The sequence below is a fragment of the Heterocephalus glaber genome, unplaced genomic scaffold, assembly GCF_053883595.1.
Source record: "Heterocephalus glaber isolate CG9 unplaced genomic scaffold, H.glaber_assembly_v1.0 deba00001454, whole genome shotgun sequence".
NCBI classification, from domain to species: domain Eukaryota; kingdom Metazoa; phylum Chordata; class Mammalia; order Rodentia; family Bathyergidae; genus Heterocephalus; species Heterocephalus glaber.
The window spans coordinates 8,597,974-8,619,428 of record NW_028258303.1 but is presented as its reverse complement, the minus strand read 5'-3'; the positions used below and the strand labels follow the sequence as shown (position 1 = coordinate 8,619,428).

At 33.0% G+C, this 21,455-nt stretch overlaps 1 protein-coding gene across 8 annotated transcripts in view; it reads left to right on the top strand.

Annotated features, from left to right (window-relative positions):
* Ccser1 (coiled-coil serine rich protein 1) overlaps window positions 1-21,455 on the top strand; it is a 1,339,591-nt gene that overhangs the window by 640,744 nt on the left and 677,392 nt on the right. For all 8 annotated transcript variants that reach the window (XM_004848079.4, XM_087215778.1, XM_087215776.1 and 5 more), the window contains one exon: window positions 2,850-2,933. In XM_004848079.4, coding sequence (XP_004848136.1) covers window positions 2,850-2,933 — 84 coding nt within the window. The remainder of the gene's footprint in view (window positions 1-2,849; window positions 2,934-21,455) is intronic.

Genomic DNA, 21,455 nt, shown 5'->3' with positions numbered 1-21,455 from the left:
ACAGCAAATATTATTTAGTATGTGTGGTTCTGTAAATAAATGTAAATGCTACATTGGGATCTACCTAATGTAAAGCTATGAGATTATGAAATTCTTGAAAAATTTATTCAGGAATAGAATCTGAAAATTTATAAATGAACATATTTTTGAGAAACTAAGTTACCTTTAAAATTCCCAGTAGCCACAACATTAGCACATCTTCCATTTTAACCTACTTAACAACCAACCAAATGTTATTTAATTCATTAAAATACTGTTGATAATCAGTTAAAGAAAAACAATTGCAGTGGATACAGACTGACTCCCAGGTGCAACTTCAGTGAGGGACACACCGCCCAGAGCTGGCTACTTCGTACTGTCTTCTTCAGGATCTGCCTTTGCTCTGTAGCTAACATGCACACTCTTCCCTGGGTGGCCCAGTGCAGTGGCTGAGTTAGAGTAGTGGAGGCTACAGGCCAGCTCTTCTTCAGGCACACTGGTAATTCCCCTTCAGCCTGTGATTCACCCAACAGACACTCCTGGCTCTGCTCAGCAAGCCTTGTGTAGCTACGTAGCAGAGAATTTGTCAGTATAAATGAGGTCATACTGTCCATCATCTAATCTCAGTTCCTCCTTCTTCATTCCCACGTTTCTCTTTTTTCCCCTTCTCCAAAATTTTCTTGCACTTTTAACGCCAATTCATGGAGAACCAAACTATGACAATTTTTTTTTAATGAAGGGAATTAACTTTTCTTAAGTGAAATAAAAAAAATCTGGGAATAAAAAATACAGTAGTTGTGTTGTGATGTAGTTTCTAGTCTGATGTCATCATCAGCCTCCCCAGAAATATTTGTGGGACTCAAAGAAGTTAAGTGATTAGTGCAGCGCCACATGGCCAATTACTTGTGATATCAGCAATTTTATCCTTGATCTCCCTCATCCAGAGATACATGATTATTTTCTTACCTGCCTCCTAAATTTGCTAATTTTTCCTTTGCTATATAGAGCAAGTTAAATCTTTTGCTATTAAGAATAATACCTAGAATCTATAAGGATAAGCTTTAAAAATAATAGATACTAACTTTTTCCATGAAGGTCGTGGTTTAGGGAAGAAAGAGGACTACTAAAAGATAAAGAACAGACAGCCATTTAGCATCTCCCAGTAGGTTGGTGATCAACCAAGGAAAAGAGACATTAATAAATTAGAGCTGTATATTGGTGGGTCATTCAATGTAGAGATTGATAACAACATGAGAGTGAGAATAGACAAGTATTCTGTTTTCTCTGATTCTTTAGATGCTTTCTTTTGTTGTCAGAGGAAGAGAATATGGGTATTCTAATATTTATAGTTTGATTTGGCAGTTTTATGGAAAGGAAACATGAAATGAGCATCTTATATTTGTCAATTATTATGTCTGATACTAGTGGTATAGTAATGAAACAAAATCTATATACACGAGTGGGAGGGGGAAAACTAGTCCAATGACATTGAGATACAAGCAAACAGTGCAAGAAGTTTTGTGTGAGATAATGTATGGTTTAGATGCTATGAAGTGTCCCCTTACCCAAAGGACTACAACTCAGCCATTAAGGGAAACCTTCCTGGTTGGAGAAGGGACAATTCTTGAGATGCATCCCAGAGCGTAAGACTTTGTAAGAGATAAAGGGACATAATAAGTGGAAAGCAGTGAAACCCAGAGATTTGTATGTATGAAACAGGAGACACAAAACTTTGCACCTTCTAAAATGTGTAACAGGTAATAAAGGGTACAATATGATATGGTCCTGAAAAAGTGATTACCTGTTAAATTAGGAAGGATCAGAATTAATTTCAATTTAGAAAAATCACTCTGGAAGATACAGCAATAGGGATAGAAATATTGAAAACCAATTAAGAAACTTTTGCAGAAATTTGAATAAGTAACATTGAGTTACTGAAGAAAATCAAAGAGGAAATAGAAGGATCAAGTCCAAGAAATACAAAGGATGTAGAGGTTAAAGAGTTGGATATTAGATCTGATTCAGCATGAATGGTATTGGAGACTTCCTGGTTATTATTTTATAAGAGATCATAGAGGAAATAAGCAGAAGTGAAGTCTTCAGGTGAGGGAAAGAGATACTGAGCTGAATGTTGAGTCTGCTGGTCTGTAGAAAAATGCTGAGTATTGGTCAGGAACCACTTGCGTTTATGAGCTGCAGCTTAGAAGACAGAAAATTCTTGGTTAAATAGTTGTATCTGAGAGTTTCTAGCATAAAGTACCATGGAGTTAATATATTTTGGGCATAGAGGCCATGGCTGAGACGGCCAGCAGGATGAGAAGATTAAATGCCCTAAGATTCCGAGCAAGAGTATCAAATGATACAGGGCCATCATTGGTGATGAGACTATACCAAGGCCATTGGTTTGAGAATTAATATTTAATGATAGCAGGGGAACAAATGTTAGATAGAATTAGATAAAATATGTCTTCTAGAGTATAATTTCTATTCCATTGATTATGTATGCAAAAAATGAGAGGAAAGAATCAAGGTTTACTTGCTTATTGCTCTCTTAGGCAACACAATGGCTATGAATATCAAAATGAATGTCAAATGAATATCAAAAAGTTTTTAAAAACTTCATATATTTATACATTTTTATGCAGACACACAAATCATGTATATATAATAACATTTTGAATGCATTAGCTTGTTTTTTGCAAGCTTAGAATGCAGCTTAGAATATAGTATGAAAACTACCACAGTGTAGAAGAAAAGTTGAGTTTGATTAGTCAGTTGCAATTATCTCTCACCATGTGAAGCTGACTTTGTTATAGAGAGCAGAGTGATAAGGCTAAGCTCATTTTACTGTCTCTTTGATGTTTTTATAGGATATAATGAAAGATGAATGTTCTATGCTCAAGCTACAACTCAAAGAGAGGGATGAACTCATTTCCCAACTTCAGGAAGAGCTGGTAAGTGACAATATTTGACCCACAGAATGTCTTTGCATATTTTTTTCTACAAAACTTTTCTGGAAACAGTAATAATATTATTATAAATGCTGTTAAATATTAAATATGATTATCAATTTTATAATCCTATAGTAATAAAAAACTGTACATCTTTGAAAATCTGAAGAGTAGAGAGAATGCTTCATTGTGCATAAAAATTTATATAATTCTACAAACAGACTTATATTTATCAAGAATCCTAAAGGTAAGGTTACATTATATTGTAGAAAATGAATGAATTAACTACATACTGCTATGCCTAGAGACAGAATCATATATTATAAAAAAAGTACTTGATAATCTTCCATAAAAATGGATTTTTCCTTTTATTTTCATAAAGGAATCAAAATACAATTTTTCATTAATGTATAATTCCCAAATAATGTAAAAATTTTATGAATTATAGAATGTATATTATTCATATTTTTGGAAGTGGTTATTTTATATGCCATCATAAAAGAGTGTAAGAAATCATATCTTCCTAATGTGGAAACATATTTGGTAGGTATCAGGAAGCACAGTTTATTATTATTTATTATTATTTTTATTTTCTGTGATTTAACTATGAATAAGAACATAGTTTACAATAAGATATGTACACTGTAGATATACATGCCATATCATAATACTATAACATAAAATTAAAAAGTATGAGTTTTTAAAAAACATTAAGAATTCTTAGCAATTATGTAACTATTCTGCAATAAAAGGTAGCCTTAGTCATTATCAAGATGAAAAATCAATCCTACTCAAAAGTATTCTTTGTAATTATTTCAGGTTTGACATTAAGAATGATATATTGTGTAATTATTAGATATAATAAAATAATGAAACATACTTTATAGACCACCACATTTTTAAGAACCCGAAACATTAGTAAAATATTACACAAATTTAGAGCAGTGTTATTGATAACTGCTAATGTTTTTATTCAACTTGATCTTTATGTAGACTTTTGTATGATTGCTTGATGCTGACTATTTGTCCAATGAGCATATTATTGTGATGGTAGAAGACCTGTAAATGAGTAATTAAAATAACAATAACATTAAAGACAAGAAAGAGGGACATGTCTTACTTTACTCAAAATAATCTTTTATAAATATATATTTATAATTCAAATTTTATGTTATATAATAAAACATTTTTATATTTTCTATAGCCCTCTTGGTACATATTATGTAATGAAACTTTGTTCATGTGGCATCCAAATATGTCTTTGGGTTTTTAAGAATATCACATCGATAATTATTAAAGAATAGGATTATTAGTTTTAATGAAGCAGAGTATCTACTCATTCACTTTGCCAGACAGTGCTTATTTGGGATAATTATCTCAGAAAGAAGTATTCATTTTTCCTCTCAATGGTAGTTGTGGTCAGATTTAAAACATAACACATACAAGAAATCACACCTTCATTTGTTAAATGCAATGAGAGAAAATTACTGCTTCTGGAGCAAATGCTTCATAGCTGTAATTTAAGTAATTCAGCGCCCCTCCCTGTAAAACATGTCTTATATTGATGATATACTAAAGTGAGGCATGAGGACTTTTTTGTTTTTTGTTTTTCTTCCTTTTCTTTAAACTTGAATTACCCAAATTGGTATATTAGACTCTAAAGTTTTCCAAATATCCAAGATACCATTTTCATTTTTGTGCTACATTGTTTGGGTAATCAGCTTGACTGTTTAAAGAAGGGAAGAATGTTAAGGAAACTGTTAACTTTGAAAATAGAGTTTGTTTTGCTGGGTAAAAGACAGCCATTAAGGAGGAAAGGGTGTAGTGTAAGTTATGATTTAAGAATTTAAGAGAGAAGAATACAATTAAAATTAAGAAGACAGGATTACAACCAGACTTGAAGCATGCTTGAAGGTTGACATCACATAGGAAAATGCAAACCACTTGGATTCATGGGAAATGTAGGTCTTAAATACTTCTGATCCTGACAAGGAAGAATTTGTGATCTTTTGTGGAATGATGGTGATTAAACTGTATATTCTTACTTTACCTAAAATTGAACATTTTAAGTAACTCAAGAAATTTGTTTAGCTGTTACTTATTAGATGTATGTATATATATATATATATATATATATATACATACATCTAATAAGTGCTAATTACCAGTGTTTATATCAGGACAATCCATAATAGCTACATCTTGTAAGCAGCCTATGTATCCATCAACGGATGAGATGGTTAAAAGCAGTGGTACACCAAATGGAATACTACACTGCCAAAAAAGGAAACATTTGAGTCATTTGTAGGAAAATAGATGCACCTTAAGACCATAGAGGAATAAATCAGACTCCAAAGCATAAATATTGCAGGGTTTCACTTATAGGAGAAACCCAAAATATAAATGAGGAGCAAAATAAAATATAGGTAATAGGAAATAAAGATATCTTTTGCAAAAGGGTAGGGGACCAAGAAATGTAGAGAGGGGAAGGGAAAGGGAATGATGTGTTATTTATATGTACCAGTTCTCCATGAGGAATGTAATCATTATGCACTGTAAACATATACCATTGAAAATAAAAATTTAATTTAATAAACAAAAATCTACAAGCAATTAAAAAGAACTAGTGTAGTTTCTCTAACTTATGAGTTTCTCATTTCTCGGCTACTGGTGTTATCATAACAAAATGTATTTAGATGTGCACAGGAGAACACATTTAGCTGTATTTATGACAACAAACATTTTATACTCAATAACTGAGAAAGTTTTAATTTTTTAATAATTATTGATATTTATTTATTTATTTAGCCTCACCTTGATAACTTCAGTTGTAAAATATTTATTAGTGGTAGGGTGGCATCAGGCAAAAACAGAGAATTTGAAATGCAGCCTTTTCAGTTATTTCTTTATTTTCAGAGCAGGATTTCTCAGCAGCAGCATTGTTGACACGGTAGGTGGCTGTGCTGTGCATAGTAGATGTTGAGAAGCATCCCTAGGACTCTTCGCTAGGTGCCAGTCGTACCCTGCAGTGACTGTCAGTGCTCCCTAGGGGGCAACACTCTCCCTAGTTAAGAACTATTGATGTTGGGATACTAGATTAAATTGTAGTCTCCTAGTGAAATTATATATTATGGGCTAAATATGTACCTACACCCAGGAAAATATAAAAGTCCTGCATCAGGGATATATCTTTCCATGGGCTGTGACACAGAGAGCTATTTTCATATTGTCTTGGTCAGCTAGGCTACTGTGACAAAACATAAATTGCCTGATTTAGGCAATAGAAAGTTAATTCCTCATACTTGGGAAGGCTGGCCGTCGGATGCTGGGTGTCAACACCATGGGGTTCTGACAGGTTCTGGTTAAGACCCCGCTCCTGGCTGGAAAGAGTCCATATATATTCCCACTGTGTACTACATGGCCCTTACTTTTTTCAGGCATGTGGTGTGAGACAGAGATGGCAGGGTCTCTGCTGTGTCCTCCTCAAATCCCACCATGAGAGGCCCACCCCTATGACCTCTTCTGTACTCAAGCTAAGCCCCCTTTTCTGAAACCATTCTATTAGGGGGTTAAGGCTTCAGTACTGAATGGAGGAGGGCACAGTTCAGTCAATAACACTTAATGTCCTGGTTCCCTTTAATATTAGCAAGTAGAGTTGCAGTAAAAGAGTTCTATTATATTTCATTTTCAAATCCTAAAGGCACATTTTAAAAATTATCACTCTTTGTCTACTATGTGATTCCAGAATTATTACTTTGGTCCAACACTTCTTGCTTGCTGGGTATATTTCACAAAGCATAAATACAGTGTAAATTCAAATAATTCTGATTTTAGATAATATATTTATATTATTTGGGCAAACTACATTATTAACTACATTTCTAATGTGAGTGTATTTTATAGACATACTTTCAATTTATCCCTTCCTGATATTTTCATGAGGAAGACATGAAATAGGTTGCACTCTTAGGAATAATTTCAAGAAGTCTGAAATTCTCATCTGTGATGTTTTCATTCATAACTCACCTTGGTACATTTTACTGGTTTTTGACTGCTGAAAATAATCATTTGCATATATTTCATAATGTCCATGGGAATATTACATGTGAGAGTATCATAGTTTGCTAGCTGGCATTTGTAGTGGGTCAACTGATTCAGGGAAACAAGAAATAGACCCTGGATCCAGAAAAAGTGGCATTAATTGTAAAGGTGAAGCAGGAGGTTCACCTCATGCGGCACCTACCCTTGGTTGTTCTATAATAGAACTAGCTCCCTTCTGCCTTGCCACAAGGTACAGCAAAGGGCACTGCAGGTCTTATTTATGTGAAGTAGGCTACATAGACAGTATTTTCTAGTGTTGATAATAAGGAATAAGGATTGGTGGATTTAGAAGAAAAACACTTCTCCCACACTCAACTTCAAAGGGCTTGTGAGAACACAGAGGAAGCAGCTGTCTGCAAACTGGGAACAGCGCTCACTAGAGGCCTGGATTCCAACACACTCCAACTACAGTACCATAATATTAAAAATGTAGAAAATAATAGTATTTAAATATGTTTATAGCTATTATATGTTATATTGAATATGTATTTTTATAGCTGTATTTTTATGAAATTAAGTGAGAAAAATAGATTTTATATTTGATTTATATTTTATATTTACATGTTGTATATTATAGCATCATGTGAAACTATAGAAAGTCTAATTATATATATTTTATAATGAATATGTTCACTTTCAATATGTTCAATATATTTCAATATATTCATTTTCAATATGTTCTCTTTCAAATAACTTAGTAGTCTTTCCTTTTTAATGACAAATATATGTTACCCTCAGAAAACATTAGGCATATATCTTTGGAAAATTAATTTATATGAATTTAATGGTTTTCATTACCGTGATTTGTATGTTTGGGGATAAATAAGGATATCAGAGGGGTCTTATAGCTTTTCATGTCCCTTTTCCCTGAACAGTTGTAATCTCATTTAATTTTTTTTTTTGGCCATGAAAAGCCTCAGAATAAAATAAAAAACTGAACAAGATGATTGCCAGGAACTATGAATTATTAGAACAGAGTAGGAACTGAGATGAAAAGTTGTGACATACACCTCTATGAAATTTATTCAACATTATGTTGATTGGGGAGGATATTAACTAACTGAGGGAGTGAAACAGAACCAATGTTTAAAGTAAACAATGATAGGAAGTTTTTGTCATGATTAATATATATATTATATGATTCATATATGTGATGATTAATATATGTATATATATATTAGTATATATATGTAGGATATATTGGAATTTTTGAATGTTGGAAATATAACCTTCTACTTAACACAAAGCTTTTGGAGATTTTACTCCGTGATTTTATTAAGATATTTAATATAAGGACTATGTTGAGATCAAAAGTCTAAGAACTCAAGAAGAGCTTGGAGTGATGTATTTCAAGCCCTAAAGGAAAACAGCCTCCAACCCAGATTGATGTACCCTGCAAAACTATCTTTCAAAATTGATGAAGAAGGGCTGGGGATTTAGCTCAGTGGTTCCGCTGCCTGCCTCACAAGCACAAGGACCCGAGTTCGATCCCTGGCACCAAAAAAACAAAACAAAAAACAAAATTGATGGAGAAATAAGATACTTTCATGACAAAGAGCACCTCAGGAACTTCGTGAATACAAAACGGCACTCCAAGAAATTTTAGACAATACCTTAGGAAAAGACAATGAGGATCACAACCCCAGGAAACCCAGCAGAATGAATCCATTGGGCGTGACAAATTAAACGCAAAGGGGGAGAATCCAACAAAAAGAAAAAGTCATGACAAGGCTTTTAAAACTTTTAACTTCATCTCCCTAATGAGTGTATAATTCAATCTTATTACTGTACTGATTAGCATTTTTCTGATTCTAGAGTTGCACACCATTCCTTGTGCTATACTGGCTATCATCTTCTCCTGTCTACATTTTAATTGGGTTGTCTATTAATGAGCTCTAAGAATTCTTTATACATTCTGGTCATAGGTTACATGTATTGCAAATATGGTCTGTTTAAGGACTACTTTTCATTTTACTGATGTCATTTAAAGTTCTAAATTTTTATGGAATCTCATTTATGAATTTTTTCTTTTATACATCATGTTTTCTGTATCCTAGGTAGTTCTTGCCTACCCTGAATTCATAAATATTTTCCCTTATAATTTCTTCTTAAAGTTTTATACTTTTAGGATTTCATATTTAGGTTCATAGATCCCTTCAAGTTATTTTCATGTATGGAAATAAAGGGTTGAGGTTAATTTTTTATATATGGATACCAGGTGTTCTAGTGCCGTTTGCTGAAAACACTATCTCTTCCTCGGCTCTTGAATTGAGTTTATATTCTATAAAATGCTGATGTTAAATAATCTTTCAAAACTCCATGGACAATATATGTGTAGGTCTATTTCTAGATTCTCTGTTTTATTCAAATGATCTATATGTCTTTCCTTACACCAAAACTGCCTTGATTACTGTAGCTTTAGAAGAAGTCTTAAAATTAGGTACTAAACGTCTTCCAACACTGTTTTTGTCTTTGTTTTTGTTTTTTTTAACTTTTCTAGGTCCTTTGTTCTCCTACATAACTTTTAAATTTCAATATCTAATTCTTCATTTATAGCAAGTATACACAGACCTGAATTTTTATATATACCTTGTGTTTTCTAATCCTACTAAATTCAAGTACAAGTTCTAGGGGCTCCTAGAGATTTCTTAGTATTTTCTCTGTAGGTGATCATTTCATCTACATATAAAGATTTTGCTTCTACCCTGCCAATCCTATCCTAGTTGTGTCATTTTATTGCCAGACTATTTTGGTGGGGACTAGGTTTCAAAGTTTAATGGACAGATAAAGAGTAAGCATATCTGCCCTTGTTCTCCACCTTAAGGAGAAAGCATTGTGTCTTCTCCATTTATATAAGGCATTCTCCCTGGAAGTATGGAGTACATGTCTTTAATCTGTTGAGAAGTACCTGTTCTACTTCTAGTCTCCTGATAGCTTTTACCATGAACAGCTCTAGAATTTAGTCCAGTCCTTTTTCTCCAACTAGTGACAGGATCATATGGCTTTTTCCTTTCCTCTGTTAAAATGATGACTTTTGGGGGTCCATCTTCCAATGCTGAACCAACACTGGCATCCCTATAACAAAACCACTTTCTACATCCTGCCAGATCTGACTTCCAATAGTTTTTTTTGTTAAACAAATTTCTATCTATGTTCATACTTTTTTCTTCTATTATCTTTATCCAGTTTTAGGATTAGCACAATGTTGAGTTCCTAAAACGAGGGGAGAAGTGTTCCTTCTTTTTTCTGCTTTAATTGTTTGATATAATTTATCAGTTAAAATGTTTATGAGCCTGCTGTTGTCATATAGGTAGGTTTTCAAGCTAGGAATATACTTTCTTTAATAGGTGCTATTAAAATTTTATATTTCCTCCAGAGTTAGTTTCATTAATTTGTCTTCCAAGGTACTTCTTAGAAGTTGTCAAATTTATTTCAAAAAAGATTTTTGTAATATGGTTTCTATATCCTTTTAAATTCTGTAAAATCTGTGGTAATGTCTCCTAGATCTTAATATTGTAATTTAATAATGTATAACTGATATTGTGTAACAGGAAGAAAAGGTCTAAAAGAACAGGGGATTTGGGAGGGGTAGGGGAAGGGAAGAAAAGGAAAGGAAAAAATATGAGAAGAGGAAAAAAAATGGAAACAAGGTCTTTGCAAATAGGGAAGGGTGTAGGGGGTGAAGGGAGGGCAAGGGAAGGGGGAAAAAATAGGAACCAAGATACTCATGTAAAGGTACAAGATCCCAATGATGAATGTAACTGTATTTTATACCAAAAATGTATCAATAAACTTAATGTGGAAAAAAGAAAAAAGAAGTGCCGCAAACTTGTTACAGTTGAATGTGGATGGCATTCTTTACCCCCGGAACCTATGATGCCAATGGATCAACCATCCATGGCTTCAGACCCTGCACAGACAGTAGTAATTCCATACAATCCTTCAATTCATGAGCGTTTGGAACAAGTTCATGAAGAGAATGAGGCAGTGAACAACAGGGAAAATGGCAAAGTTTCATCCAGTTTAGGTCTTCAGGACTTCAATTTGCTCCAGGTAATAGGGAGAGGAAGTTATGCAAAAGTACCATTGGTTCAATTAAAAAAAACACATCATATTTATGCAATGAAAGTTGTGAAAAAAGAGCTTGTCAACACTGATCAGGTACAGGCAGAGAAGCATGTTTTGGAAAAGGCATCTAATCGTCCTTTTCTTGTAGGACTGCATTCTTACTTCCAGACAGAAAGCTGACTATTCCTCATTCTAGACTCTGTAAATGGGGGAGACCTACCATTTCATATGCAGCAACAAAGAATGCTTCTTGAAGAACATGCCACATTTTACTCTGCAAAATCAGTTCAGCATTCATTATCTTCGTGAGAGAAGGATACTTTATAGAAACTTGAAATTGGTCAATTTATTACTGGACCCAGAAGGGCCCATTAAGCTCACTGACTGTTGGGTGTATAAGGAAGGATTACAGCCAGGAGATACAGCCAGTGCTTTCTAATTACCTTGCTCCAGAAATTGTAAGAGGAGAAGATTATGGTTTCCATGTGGACTGGTGGACTCTTGAAGTACTAATATTTGAGATGATGATCAGAGAGTCTCCACTTCATCTTGTTGAGAGCTTTGATAACTTTTGAAACTCGGTCAATTATCTCTTGCAAGTTATTATGAAAAGAAAAATTCACATACCACACTGTCTGACTGTAAAAGCTGCAAGTGTCCTGGAGAATTTTCTCATCAGGGACCCAAAGGAACCATTGGGCTGTCATCCTCAAAGGGGACTTGCTGGTGTTCAGGAGCATCCATTCTTTCAAATGGACATGATGGAGCAAAATCAGGTGGTTCCTTCCTTTAAACCAAATATTTCTGAGGAATTTGGTTTGGACAACTTTAATCCTCAGTTTACTAATGAACCTGGGCAGCTCACCCCACATGATAATGACATTATGAGGAACATTGATCGGTATGAATTTGCAGGTTTTTGAGTATATCAATCATCTTTCAATGTATGAAGAAGAATGTGTCTGATCCTTATTTTTCAACTATGTATTCTGCTTATATTGCCATTTAATACATGGAAAAACTTGTAACCAGCCTGGATAGAGTTAACCATTTCATAATTGTCTTTTTTTGAAGTTATTTTAGATGTAATACTTGATTCTTATAGTCTATAATCGAGGGTATTGAGGTTTTTTAGTAGGTAGAGTTGCTTTTTGTAATTTGACTTAACTAATGAGGAGGCACTCACTTGTTAACCAAAGCTGTAGACACATTCTTCAACTTACTAAGTGGAAACAGAATGTATAATATTTTTTCTTGTTATTCATTCTGCAGAAAAATAATTTGTCTTTTAAGTAGAATTGTCTTAAGTATGCTTGCTTGTCTCCAAACCACATTATCTGTACTTTTAAGCCCCAGTGTATGCAGTCTTCAGGGAAATCCAAAAAATAATAACAATTTTGAATAAATCTACAGAAAACACACACACACACACACACAAAGTCTAAGAATAATAGGTATGCACATTCATGCTTAATCGGAAGAAACTATGACAGTGTAAGTTATTTAAAATATTTGTGTACATTTAACTTTATTAAACATAATTATACAAAGCACAGAAATATTTTTCTTGCTTTGAGAAAGTTTTAGAGATTTTCTGAGCTATCTCTTGAAGGTCATGTTGAAGAATGCCCAGTAATTTTATTGCTAGTATAAAACTGAGGGACATTGTAAACATTATCTTCATGTCGCTGAAATAAATCTGAGAGGTTTGTCATAAACATTGATGATGAAATGTATCCTTGTGTTTTGTGGAATGGATATTGTATTGTAAATGATTATTAATCTTACAAATGGTTTCAGAAGCCTTATGAATGGTTTCACAGTTGGGTTGAAAAGTGTGCCCCATTCAAAGTGTTTTCAGCATTTATGTATAGGTGGATTCAAAATATTTTTAAGTAAATGAAAGGTAATTCACAGAATAAAAATGATTTTAGTTAGTCTTTTGGGTTTGAGGAACAAAGTTTAACTGCCCTAATTTGGGTCAGTATGTTGTGCTATGCATTTTTGATTCTGTTTTGCTAATGATTTGGATATCTATCTTTTATACTATCAAAAATGAAATTAATTTGTAAGGGTGATTATATTAGAAACAATTAATTTGTAATAGTTTATTATTCTGAACTTTTATGAACTCCACCTTTCAGACTCTTTCCTTTGGACATTTTTATTCATTTTCTAGCGGATCTGAGTAAAGGGCATCAAGTAGGGCTTGTAATAATATATTTATTTACAAAATAAAATATGTATTTCTGCTTAAGAGGAAAGTTTAACTGGGTTTCTAAAAAATACATTTCTTTTCTGTACTGGGGATTGAATAAAAAATACATTTTTGAAGAAATAAGTTTATTGGTTCCAAAAATATAACTCTTATAAAAGGATAATTTTTTAAAAACTGCAAAACAGAAAGAGTTCCCAGGTTTAGTTTCATAATCTGTTTGCTAACATACTTGTCAAGAGATAGCTATCACTTCATTTACCACATGTTCCTAAGTTGAGCAGTAAGAGGGGAGACTGGCTGTAGAACATGTAAAACAGTAATCAAAATGTAAAAGTCATCGGTATTCACTATTATTTTGGGCCAGAATTCTAAAATATCAGTTATAAGAGAATCCTTCCTGAAAAGATTTTATATGAATCTGAAATCTAACTCTAGGTTATGAGTGAGTTTTACATTTTATACACACATGTGAGTTTAAAAATTTCAGTTACATTTTTCTTACTCATTTTTAAATGAACAATGAATTTTTATATAGATTGCTAGAAGAACTTCCAGTTACACAGATAAAACATAAAGAGCTTCAGCTATAAATTGTTCTGAAGATAATTAAGTTTGTAACAGTGCAGAGCCTCTCTAGCTAACTTTAAACACAGTTTGTGTTACTAAACTATATGGTACTACTAAGTATTGATGTATTCAACAATGGATTTTAAAACAAGCAATGAAACCAGGTGTAGCGGTGCACACCTGTAATCCCAGAACTCTAAGAAGATAAGACAAGAAGATGGCAAGTTCAGCCCATCCTGTGCAACTGGCAACCTATGCAGATCCTGTCTCAAAAATAATAAAAAGGGACTGGGAATGTAGCTCAGTGTGAAGGCTCTAGACCGTTCACCATGGGGTATGACTTAGTATTGGTATCTTCAAACCAATGTTATGTTTATTAAAACTTAATACTTTTTAATTATCAAATTTTTATAAAGTTTAATAAAACAAAGTATTATCTTGCTTCATTTCTTTTTGGACATTGCTGATACTTTTAAATGTCATAACTATTATTTAATCATCAGTTCTTTTTATAGTGGAGGAAGGTAGTAAAAATCTGCTTGAGGTATTCAGTAGGGCAGGTATATGACTTGAGTTGACACATTTTCCTCCTGTGAAGATTAACTCAAGCAACCAGGTCATATAAAAGAAAGTTTTAAAAAACTATGTTCATTTTTGTTTTATTAAAACTCCTTTTTTCCCATTGAAACACGTATTGAAAATTATAGTCTTACTTGAGTGTAAGTAAACATATAAACATTTTTCAACAGCCATTTAAAATATCATTTATTTTATTTGAGTGTAAGTCAAGCTCTCAGCTCATTTAACATTTGAATAGCAAAGCATGGAACTGCATGAAGGAACTTGTAGAATTGATGATTTCTGAAAAATTGAAAGCAATTGAAAAACTGAAAGTGTAGCATTATGTGTAATCAGGTTACTGTGAATAATAAAAAGAGGGAGCTAAAAATAAAAAGAAATTGAGGAACAAATATATATAGTTAAGTAGCACTTTATCAAGAATCTGGAGAGAAGAGTAATTTTGATTTAGTTTAAAAATATATTCAGAATTCAAATTGAATAAAATTGTACACCCTTGAAGCTTTAATAATGGAATAATTCCTGCTTGATAAGAGAAACATTCTTGTGTGTGAAAATCATATCCTGAATTCATCTTATGAGTAATTCCCCACTTGTGTTCCAGTCTCTTAAAATTTATGGTATTATTTCATGCCAGTCATTTTAAGATAGAATGTTATAGCTGCATGGATGATTTACATAAGAACAGACAGCTGTAAGTACTTTCAAATCCTCTTTCTTTCTCATATTTAGGAAACATTAGGAACAGAAAAGAAATAGATTAGGTATACTTAAACATTATTAAAGTGTCAAACTACTTTCCTTCATTTTCAGGAGAATTAATTGCATATATTCCAGAAAAGACGTGTCTCAGTGGTAATTACTCTGCTAGCCAGCTCCGTGAGACAGATATGTAGTGAGAATGTGAAAATATCCTCTGATACATAATGGGTATTACCTTCCAGTTCCTCACACACTCCAGTACACCCATGAAGAGCTGCCAAAAGATACAATCTTTAATATTCTGCAGCATTTGCAGTAGCAATCCTACAGATTTGTTTAAGGTTTTATCACAGAGAGTCACCGTATTGCAGTATGCCGTGGATACAGAGAAATAATTGTCCATAATTTAAATGCCATTACAGGTGTTTTACCTTTAAGGCATAAATGGAGTTTAAAAGGAGGAGGCAGCCACACTATGGCCAAGTTAGGCATGAAGCTTAGGGTAATTTCTACCTAAAGTTAAATAGTTAAATACTTTAGGAATTATTTATTTATTCTATTAGTGTTGTTACTCTGAGTTACAGACTACTTTCTTTTATATTTATTTTGTTTTACCATTTGAAATTGTCATGCTTAGAGTAAAATTTACCAAATAAAACTCTATCAGTCATTAATGGGACATAATGGTAGCCAAAGATGTAGAATTAGAAAAGAAAAAAAAAACATGTTTGTAAATCATTGGGGAAGTGAGTGATATGCAAAAGGAGAGGTGTATGTTTATATGTGTATGCATATATAGTCATGAATATATGTATGTGCTGTGAAAAAACAAAATTACAACCAGTTCTATTTAAAAATCTAATTAGACTTTATTAGTAATTCATGAATCGAGCATAAATCTCACCTAAACATTTACAAAAGGCCCTCTCTGGACATGGCAGAACAGTGAATTTTTTCAAGGTTGCTTTGACAGGAACAAGGAAACAAGATAGTAAAAAATGTACATTGGTTACAAGGAAGCAAGATAGTAAAAAATGTAGATTGGTTAACATTAGGTTACTTTGCTTCTAAGCATGAAAGCCGAATGAGGTTCCTTATTATGGTGGAAGTTGGATATCATCACTCCAATTTCTCTACGGGTCAAATAGACCACCTAGATTCATTTGGGTGATAGGAAACTTCAGTATGAAGTGGCTCCATTTTGTTCCATCAGGTCTAATGCAGGAGGTCCATCTTAAAATTGTGACTCTTGAGTTATTTAAGAGTATGTATATACATAGTGTTCTACTTCACAATAGATTACCTTTAAAATTTTGAAGGCCATTCTGAGCCAGAGACTTTGATGGTAGCAAGGGTTAACAAGATAAAGAAATGGAGTAATCTGTCTTTTAGGACTGTCTTTATTGGAAGCAATATTCAATGAAGAAGACAGGCATAAACAGGTAATTTTAATAATAGGTATTAATTAATGAACACCTGTTCTTTCCTAAGTGTCTTGAATACTTTACATTTATTAATGCCTTTAATTTTTATAATCACATTGAGAAGTATTATAACTCCTAGGTCACCCATAATAAAATTGAAATTCAGAATGATTAGTCATTTCATCAAGGCTGCACAGTAAGTGATGGAGTTAGGGGTTGAATCAGTGTTTATTGGCTTTTTGAATATGTTGTCCTCCCTACATCAAACAATTTCTCAATTACAAAGGAGTCATATTAGTTCTATAAAATAGGATAATACAAATAACTTTTGGTGTATGTAAATCTCATAATAAAAATCATAGCTCCTGTTTATAAATTACTAATCAAGTGCCAGGTAGTAATAGAGTTGAGTGGTCAGGCTACAAGTCCTGTGATAACAAAGCAGAACAACCTATTTTAGAGACATCACCTACAATAACATCTCACATCCTTAGAGGTAAACATAACAGCTCTCATTAGAAGAAGCATAAGACATCATAGACTAATTTAATGCCGCTTTTGTTGCCAACTCCTATTTCATGAATGCTGCTTCCATCCCAGTTAAACACAGTAAATGCAGCACATTTTTTAAAAGTACTTGTAAAATCATCATTTAACATTATAAGAACTATAAAGAGAATACTATTCAAGTTGTAGGGAAGAATGGCTTTCCTTCTACCCTTTTGAGGGTTAAATATTTGAGTTTATGAAATAAACTGACAACAAGCAGATTAACAGGAGAAAAGACAGTTAACAAGCATTTCAGGAAAAAATGGTAAATTCCCCAAACCTAAGGAGATTTAGGGTTTTATATTCCTTCTTCAACAAAAAGAGGTGAAGGAGGTTGTAGGCAATTTATGGAATACTAAATGATGTGGGGGGGGGGAGGTGAAAGGGCCATTGGAAAACAAGATGACAATTTATAACAAAGTTTGTGGTATGGTTCTGACTTCTATATTTGGTCTCCTGGGATAAGAGTTCATCTTCCTTGTTTGATGAAATCCTCAGTCCAGGGATTGCTGATAATTCAGTTAATTTGGGAGGACCTGTCTCTAAGAAGATAAGGAAAACTCAAAGAAAATATCTTCCTGCATCCACTGTGTCCAAAATGTTCTCTCTTCAAAGTAATCAGCACATAATAGGAGGATATTTACTGAAATGCTTCAATTGAAAAATCAAATGTTTTTCATGATGTCAAACATCTCTGTATGTGTATAACATGTATGAATACAATATCTGTATATTTATTTCACATGTATATTTATTTCATATCACCAGTAGTTTTGCCATAACCATCCAAATTTTGATGGAGGAAAAGCACTAACCCTAAACAGTCAGTAGCTAGTTATCTGCTGTCCCCTAATAAACAAATATTTCACTCGTTTGACAAACAAAACATGAATAAATGCACTCGAAATGGGTTTAAAAAATTTAGTTTCATCTCTTTTCACCACTCTTCCATTGTACTATTTCTAGTACTATTTTATTTTCTATAAGGGATGCATAGGTATATTCAAAACTTGACCAGCTTGATTCCTACCCAGACACTTCATCTTCCTTACCTTTCCTGTGTTGCCCCATCACACTTAACTGTGGCTATACCTTTACTTGGCTTCTCTCTCATTAATGAGTTTCTTAATGTGGGATCCTTTTTATCCTTGTAGGTTCAGGAATTAGCAAAGTAGGTATTCAGTAAGTATTTGAAAGAATAAAGTTTACTTGATAGTTCTTGCCGTACATTTGTATGGGTTAACTTTGGAGAACAAAGCAATCCAATGTCACATTAAGTTGTGTAATTTGGAAAATGGAAGATAGCAAGAAAGGGGAAAAGAATGAGTGTGAGTTTGAGTATAAAATTTCCTTGAGGAAGTTGCTGAGCTCAGACAAGTTAGGGAATGTGAAGATAGGGAATTTCAATGCAAAATAGTCACCATAACCATTGCTAAAGAACCGGACAGAGGAAATAAGAACTATGAAATGATACACAGACCAGTAATCAAGAGAAATTGTAGAAGTGAAAGAAGAGGAATAGTAAAGATTGAGTATAACCTAAAATATTCCAGAAATTAAAAACTCGACACAATATTCTACAAAAACAGTTAATTTTTCCAATATTTAGATATTTCTGGTATCATCTGCTTCTTATTTAATGAAAAAAAATAGATGAAATAATGAAACTTGGTTTCTTTTTATAAAATTCATTCTGAGATGAAATGGTCTATACAGATGATCCTCAAATACGAGGTTAAATGACCAAGTTGTTTTTTACTTTGTTATGGTGTGACGATACCCACACAAAATGTTTTTCATTCAGTATAACTCTGAATAAATTACATGATATCAATACATTTTAGTAAAATAAGCTTCATGTTAGATGATTTTTGCCCACCTATAAGCTAATGTAAATGTTCTTATCACATTTAAGATGGGCTGGACGTAGCTATGTTATTCAATAGGTTTGGTATATTGAATGTAATTTTGACTTGCAGTATTTTCAATTTATGATGGCTATATTAACATATAAAACCATCCAAGAGCCTCTGTAATGTTATCATTCAGTAATAGAAAGGACCTGTGGGGAAAAAGTTAGTGAATCGGAATAACTGCATCTAAGTAAAATGGAAAAGGGAATATAACTTAAAAATATGTTCACAACTTACATTCATGAAAGGACAAAAGGCTAGGAAATATATGAGGGAAATAAGTGCCCTTAGTATGTCAATATTATACAAGGCAGTTTGCTTATATATCTCACCTCACACTCTTTCATATGCTTTTCCTTTGTTTTGTTTTTTTTTTTTGGTACTGGGGATTAAACTTGGGTCCTTGCGCTCGTGTATCAGGCAGCGAAACCACTGAGCTAAATCCCCGGCCCCATATGCTTTTCCTTTATAATGCAGGAATCTGAACTTCAAAGATTTAAATAATTTGCTCAAACATATACGGCTACAGTGTGCCATTTGAAGACTCTATGTGCATGAGAATTAGACTATGTTTGCTGTGGAAGAGCCAAAAAAATGCTCCAGTGTAAATTCCTTAACTGAAATTATTCCCTGCTTTTTGTACCAAGCACAGACTTTGAGTATCAGGCTGAGAGAAACAAGGGAAATAGAAACTGTGTCGAGTTGGTTTTTTTGGACATTTCTGAGCTATTGAAGTTCATAAACCTTGGTTCTTTTTTGTAATGAGAGATTCTTAAAATTCTTATAATTTCTGGATACAATTGTCAAATTCCCTCTTACTGATTTCCAATCCCCAGTACATTCTGCAGTTCTTGGTTTATTTCATAGCCAGCCAGGATGAACTTGACTTAGTATGTGAAGGCTTCCAGTGTCTGTGGCTGTTGTTCCTGACCCCTCATTTCTTTCAACTTCATAACTTTTGTTAATTATCCTTAGTCTTTGAACAAACTAGTTGGTAGCAAGGCTAAATTACTGTTAAAAATGACCTGAATTTTAGTAATTAATACTGCAGAGTAATACTCATCTAACACCAGTATAATAGACCTCTAACCCCATTGAGCCCTCCCCTGCAGACCTTTGTCCACATTAGTCCATGTCATTTACTCAGTCAGTATTCCAATACCATCCCACCTAATTAATGAATTTCCCATCAGCTAACAAGCAGCAGGACACTGAGGGGTGCCTGAGGGGACACCTACTCTACCATTGCTTAACACTGATTCCATGCAAAGAAATGCCATATTATGGAGCAGGGGTTGTATTGTATAACAAACTGAAAAGACGTGTGCTCACTGAATTTTCAGTTCAGAGCAATCTGACCTTTTGAATTAAAAATAATAAGCACTGTATGCAAAGTTCTGTGTGATTTTGCTCTCAGAGATGTTAGACTGTGTGTCCTTTCTTATTATGTCACTTAAGGAAACTATCATTATACAATTTCACATGGAAAAAGTATATGTTTTTTCTTCTTCTGAACTGTCATAAAAAGTATATTTATTTTAGCAGAAATAGATAAGCTACTAGACAGATGACAATATGTCTGTTATACAGCTTGAGATTAGCTACATAATTAGTTTGAGTTATCTCCAGTATGTTGCAAAGGCAGGCATTTGGCAGGTTTAATGTCATCCATCTGATGTAATTGAATTTAAGGTTGGAAGAATAACACTTGATTTCATCTTTGAAACATTATGAACACAACTGTCATTATATCAACAATAAATACTGCTTAATGAATGTGCCCTATTTGCATATTACAGTAGAGAGGACTTTTTGAGAAAAAACATGCTTGACTAAATATTGTGTAAAATTTATTTTAGACTAAATTCTTAAAATGTTTTCACCTAAGTTATTTAATAGCAGAAGAGAGAAAGAATCAATTATCCCACCTCCTCAACATAACTCTTTTGATATATTCAGGTATATTTCCTATCTTTTTTATGCAGGTGAAATATTAATAATGAGTATATATTTTATACTATGTTTTTTCTTAATTTCATACCATATATACCCTGTCCAATTAATTTTTAGATGAGTTCTCAAAAGGAAGATCACTGTAGTTTAGGTAAAACAGGCTTTTTCACAGGCATCAAGTATTAAACTTTTCTTCCTAATTCATTGACATAATATAAATGTTCACAAGTAATATTTTCTTTTCCCACTATCTATTAGACCAAGCTTTTATTAAGTGAATCCTTTTCTTGAGGCAAAAATGAAATCTTGGTGACTTTATTTATTTATTTATTTATTTTAATTTTTTTGTATTAAATTCTTTTATTGGTACATTGTAGGTATACAACACAATTACATTTCTCATTGGGAATTGTACCTTTATATAATGCATCTTGGTTCTTATTTTTTCCGC